Genomic DNA, 5,115 nt, shown 5'->3' with positions numbered 1-5,115 from the left:
CGAAACAGAAACCCTCTTTTGTAGTGCTGAATTATTTCTATTGCCCTTCTTTCATCCATTCAACAACTTTTCCAAAAAAACCAAACTTTAATGCACATTTATTGGAATATTAGGTTTTTTCTTACCTTTTTTTACGGGAACTGGATGCTGTGAAAAAAATGAACTGGATTTTAAAATATTAAGGAGACTTATGAGGATTCACTGTCAGTAAGAGTAAACTTTTCGCTGCAGGCTACCGTTCTGATAAAACATCGGTAATTTTCTGCAGGATTCTGGGAACAGCGCAACTGTGGATCTCCGCCACTTTGCATTTTATGCTTTCGCTGGCCGCACTGGTACAGTTCGATGGACAAGGAAGAATGAAGTAGCTTTCTTTCTCTATTTCCTGCTCCCCCACACCTTCACACACGTCTTCTTATATGTTATGTAATATATTTCTCAGTTGATTGTTTTTCATGTTTGTATGTATTTTTTTCAGTTACTGCCAAGAATTTAAATATCGCTTTTTGGGGATTTATCGGACGGTCAAAATTCATATCAAATAGCGGATCGGGGATATATTGGGGATAAGTAGTATTTATCAGAGTGACATTACCGATATATATAATATAGTATTCTAAAATCTAATCTAACCATACTTAATGAAATATAAACGTACTAAAATGTAAATAATTATGTTTAGAATCACTAACCAACGGTAGAAACTCTGGTCGGGTCAGTTTTAAAGTCCATTGAATATGTGTCCGTTGCCCGAAATCAAAACTCAAACCAAAGCCGATAATTCTGATTTTTTCGGGCCGACAATATCGGCCCATAACTCACTTTATCGCGGCATTATCGGCTATAAACTTTCAAAAATGATAACCGATTTAGAATCAAACTTATCATAGTGTAAGGCCCCCAAAACCAATAAATCGCCGATAATATCCTGTTTCTTATTAAGCACAGAAGAATGAGGATTAAGAAGTGTAATTAAGGAGGATAATCTGGCTTTTATACTTCATAGGATTAGTGTTAAAGAAAAGGTCGAAAGAGAAAGAACCTCTCTGCCCCTTGGTTTATTATAATAATGCGCTTTTTACACAAAATCAAATATATTTTTATTTGTTAACCTTTTCCTAGTCCAATCAAAATGTTCTTCCTATTGTTCATCAGTTCATGTCCATCTAGAGGTTTCGGATTTTCTTGTTTGTGTGTATAAGTGAACATGGTCCTCAAATATTTCATTGTTCAGCATTTAATTTTCTATGTTCTGATTCACTTTCACATTTTGATGTTGCAGAATATCCAGGTGCAGCCGTCAGATGTACCACAGACGATTCCACAACATAACTACAAGCTAGATGTTCATGCTTTGAATAGTCGCCATCCTGGAGAGGTACGCTACCAAGAAACAAACCCTTGTCCTAGCTAGATATTGTGCAACTATATTAACTGGGAATTATGATAAGAGGTAGAGTCGTAGAGAAAATAATAACGGTTGTAGCAGATTCATTTTTTTGTATGCACGCATATACGTGCATCTCATAAGCGTGCTTTTGGAACATGACTGAGAAAGCATTCACGCATGTCATTCATGTGCCAAACATCTTTGAAGACATAGTTTGCAGCTTATCACTTCACCATTGCAACTGGTTCTCAATGTTAGGTGCCATGAAATAGAATTTAGAGAAAACGCATCGTTGTTGTAAATGTACCATAGCTACACAATATGCGGTACGCAGCGGGTCATGGTACGAATTTGGGTACGCAATTCGCCACTTAGAAATTTTGGATTCGTTAGGGGGTAGCTTGCTTCGGTATGCAAGTTCGGTTAGTGGTATGTTGTAATTTTTTTGGATACGCTTAAAGTTTTTCAAAGTGTAGACGTCTAAAAATACCTATAGGTGTCCGCACACAGCTCGAGACAGAGAGAAGATGACGAACGTCGTTATCCGAGTCTAAGAGGATTATCTGACGCTGACAAGTGCATGAACCAGAATGGCGAACCAACTGTGTCTCGTGCGCTCACCGACCACCTCCAATTGGCCGTCACACCCGTCGGTCAGCTCGCGCACGTCAGTCAGCTTGCGCGTGTCGGTCAACTCCAAGTGACCAAACGCACTCGTCAGTCAGCTTGCGCTCGTCGGTCAGCTTCAAATGACCAAATGCACTCGTCAGTTAGCTCGCGCGAGTCGGTCAGCTCCAAGTTCCCGCTGCGCTTGTCGGTCAGCTCCAATTGCCATAAAGAAGCTAACGAGCACATGAAACAAGTTAACGAAGCGTACAAGTCAACACGACGGGTAAATAAGCAAAACGACAAAAAAAAAATGAAAGAACGCCCAAGTGCCAAACTGACCGGGTCAGCACGAGCTGACCCGCGCCTACGCGGGTCACATCGGTCTGTCGCGCGCCCTTAACTGCCTGAAACGCGTTTTCGATGGTTTTTTTGCTGTTTTCTTGGGATTTGTTAGTTCCAGAGCATCTCAACTGATTGGATATCATCTACAAACATGGTTAGGCCGTTGTCAACTGAAGATATAGCCAAATCTATCATTCTTATCCAAATACCCCGCATCCGGAGCCCTATAAATACAAGCCTAGGGTCTCCTTCCATGAGAGACGATTTATTATCAAGAGGAGGAGGTGCTGCCGAGTTGGAGAGCAAGGGAGCACGAATTTCAGAGGAGACTAACTGATTTCGGCGAAGTTCTTCAGCATAAAGAGGGAGAGTTCGAGAGATCTGAAGCTCCGTCCGTCCGTTCCTCGAGATTAGGTTTGGTCTTAATCTCGAAAAGAGCTACTGATTTCGCTTGGTCGATTTCAAAGCTTCAAGCGAATACTTACTTGGTGAAGTAGGAGCTCTGTCAATTTTCTGTCAACCGGATCTGATCCGCGATGGTTCACGGATATCAACGTCCCCGGCACAGGCAAAGACCCCACGCAAAACAGAGACTAATAAATAGGATCTGTGTGTAGTTTGATAAGAGTTGTAATCTTTCATTTTTATTATAAAGGAGATCTTATAAAAAGATCAATTTTTTTATTCATTTGAGTTTATTGTAACGGTTAAAGTTGTAATAGATTCAAGGCAATGAAAACATCAACTTTTGACCCAAACACAGTATATAGTAGAAAACTAGAATAAACTAGAATGCTAATTATGAATTTTAATATATTTTTTATATAAAATACTTAAATACTTCTTTTTGATGGAGTTTGTTTCTTTGTTCTGTTTCTTTTTCACGGAGCTCATTTTAGGATCATGGTTTAATTTTACATATAGTTAACATACTTAAGTTACAATAAAGTCATCGGCTCATATATATACTCTATTGTGTCTCCCTTCACTTAATTGCACACATTGCATTGTGTCCTTCGCATGTGCACTTAAAGAAACTTTGCATCTAGCATACTTGTAAGTGGTACGCCAATTTTTGGGAACTGGTTCGTGTATCGAAAGGAATCAGTTAGCAAATATATCGGGAATCGGTTCAAAGGAACTATACGACGGTTCGAGGGGGCCCCGGGGATTCGCGCAACGATGATTGTCACAATCATCACTCTCATCGCATCAAGGTGTTCCCACCAGAAGACTAAACTGGGATGGGTAAGGAAAGGATGAACAAATTTGGATCAGTTTCTAGCTATGTGTTTGTCCTGATTTAGTGCGGATTCCTACTCCAGGAAACTAATGGGAGGAATAGGCTTTTGTTCAAAGTTAAAAACATTGGCGTCCAGGAAACCTGCCTCGTTATTTACAGTATACTGTCATGCATCAATGGAGTGACCCACCAAATTTCAACTAGAATGAGGGAGACTCCAGATGAATTGGAAGACATCGTTGTAAGGAGTAAAAGTTTTTTTTTATTAAATCCCATTAGCCCAACAGATATACATCACTCTTCTTTGGCTTTTATAAATGACACTCTGGGAAAAGTATATCCTTATATCCCTATAATTGGAACATATCAATATTTTTTCTGTTTGAATTTCTTAAGGCTTCAGAATTATCATGTCAAATATTCTTTTGAGTTTGCGTTTGTTTCTAAGATTATAGATCATAGCTTCCCTAATTGAAGTAACTTGAGAAACATTATGCTGTCTGAAGCTTTCCTGAAAGATGTATTTAATATACATATTTTAAATTACAGTTTGAATGCAGAGAATTCAGGGAATCAATTCTGGGAGTGATGCCTCATCATTGGGTAATAGCAACTGCTTTTTCTGTCCTACTTTAATATTAACAGAAATTAAACTATCTTATACTGCAATCATCTTTCCATTAGGATAGGCGTGAAGATACATCTCTACAGCTAGCACACTTTAGAAGACACAAGAGAAAATCCTTGAAGAAAACTCCAGGGAAGGCAGGTAAGCATCCTTTCCATATGCCTGCAGAGGACAACCCGCCTGGGAAGGATTCATCCAATAAAATTTCAAGCGTGATTGGGAAAGCTGCAAATATGGCTGGCTCAGTGAGATCCCAAAAGGTATGATTTTATGTTCTATTTTTGTCTATATTCTTTAAGTTTTAATATATAATACATGCATATCCTGAATGCACATATATTTCTATATCTCATTGGTGTTATTTTCAAGAGCTACTGACATGAGAAACTCGAGTCCATGTGGGTCGGTTATGCAGTATTCTTACCAAATAAGTATGGAAATCTTGTCTTGACTTGCTAATCCAGCTCAAGTTTGCTTCCAACTTGCTGTGTATAGGCCAACCATATATGGTTATGTCCAACATTGTATAGATAACTGTCCCTTAATTGAGGCACATGCTCTTCCTCTCATTTGGTGGATACATACTTTCACATTTTACACAAAAATCTTTTCAGTTTCTCACATCTACCCAAAACCTTTCCTCAAATTATGATAATACAAATCATGCTTAAACCTAAAGAATTGGAAGTATTTTACATATACTATCAGTATTGTGGTCACAATTAATTGATCAATCATGTAATTATTGGTAAAAAGTGTTATTAGATGAACATTTTAACTGCAATCCTTTTTTTTGCCCCTCCTTTGGTTGATGGAGAGCCTGTAAGTTGGTCTGGGCTCATCTGAACTTAAGAGTTGTGATCCTCCAAGGCTTGCATTAACATATTCCTGTCTTTTTGCGCA

At 38.6% G+C, this 5,115-nt stretch overlaps 1 protein-coding gene across 1 annotated transcript in view; it reads left to right on the top strand.

Moving 5' to 3' along the window:
* The window catches only part of LOC109839552, a 20,853-nt gene that overhangs the window by 8,557 nt on the left and 7,181 nt on the right, over positions 1 to 5,115 (top strand). Inside the window, 4 exon segments of the mRNA XM_020408029.1 lie at positions 269 to 364; positions 1,283 to 1,378; positions 4,134 to 4,187; positions 4,269 to 4,472. Coding sequence (XP_020263618.1) covers positions 269 to 364; positions 1,283 to 1,378; positions 4,134 to 4,187; positions 4,269 to 4,472 — 450 coding nt within the window.

The sequence above is a fragment of the Asparagus officinalis genome, chromosome 4, assembly GCF_001876935.1.
Source record: "Asparagus officinalis chromosome 4, Aspof.V1, whole genome shotgun sequence".
NCBI lineage: Eukaryota > Viridiplantae > Streptophyta > Magnoliopsida > Asparagales > Asparagaceae > Asparagus > Asparagus officinalis.
Note: the sequence above shows the minus strand (reverse complement) of the source record. Positions and strands in the feature narration are given on the sequence as shown.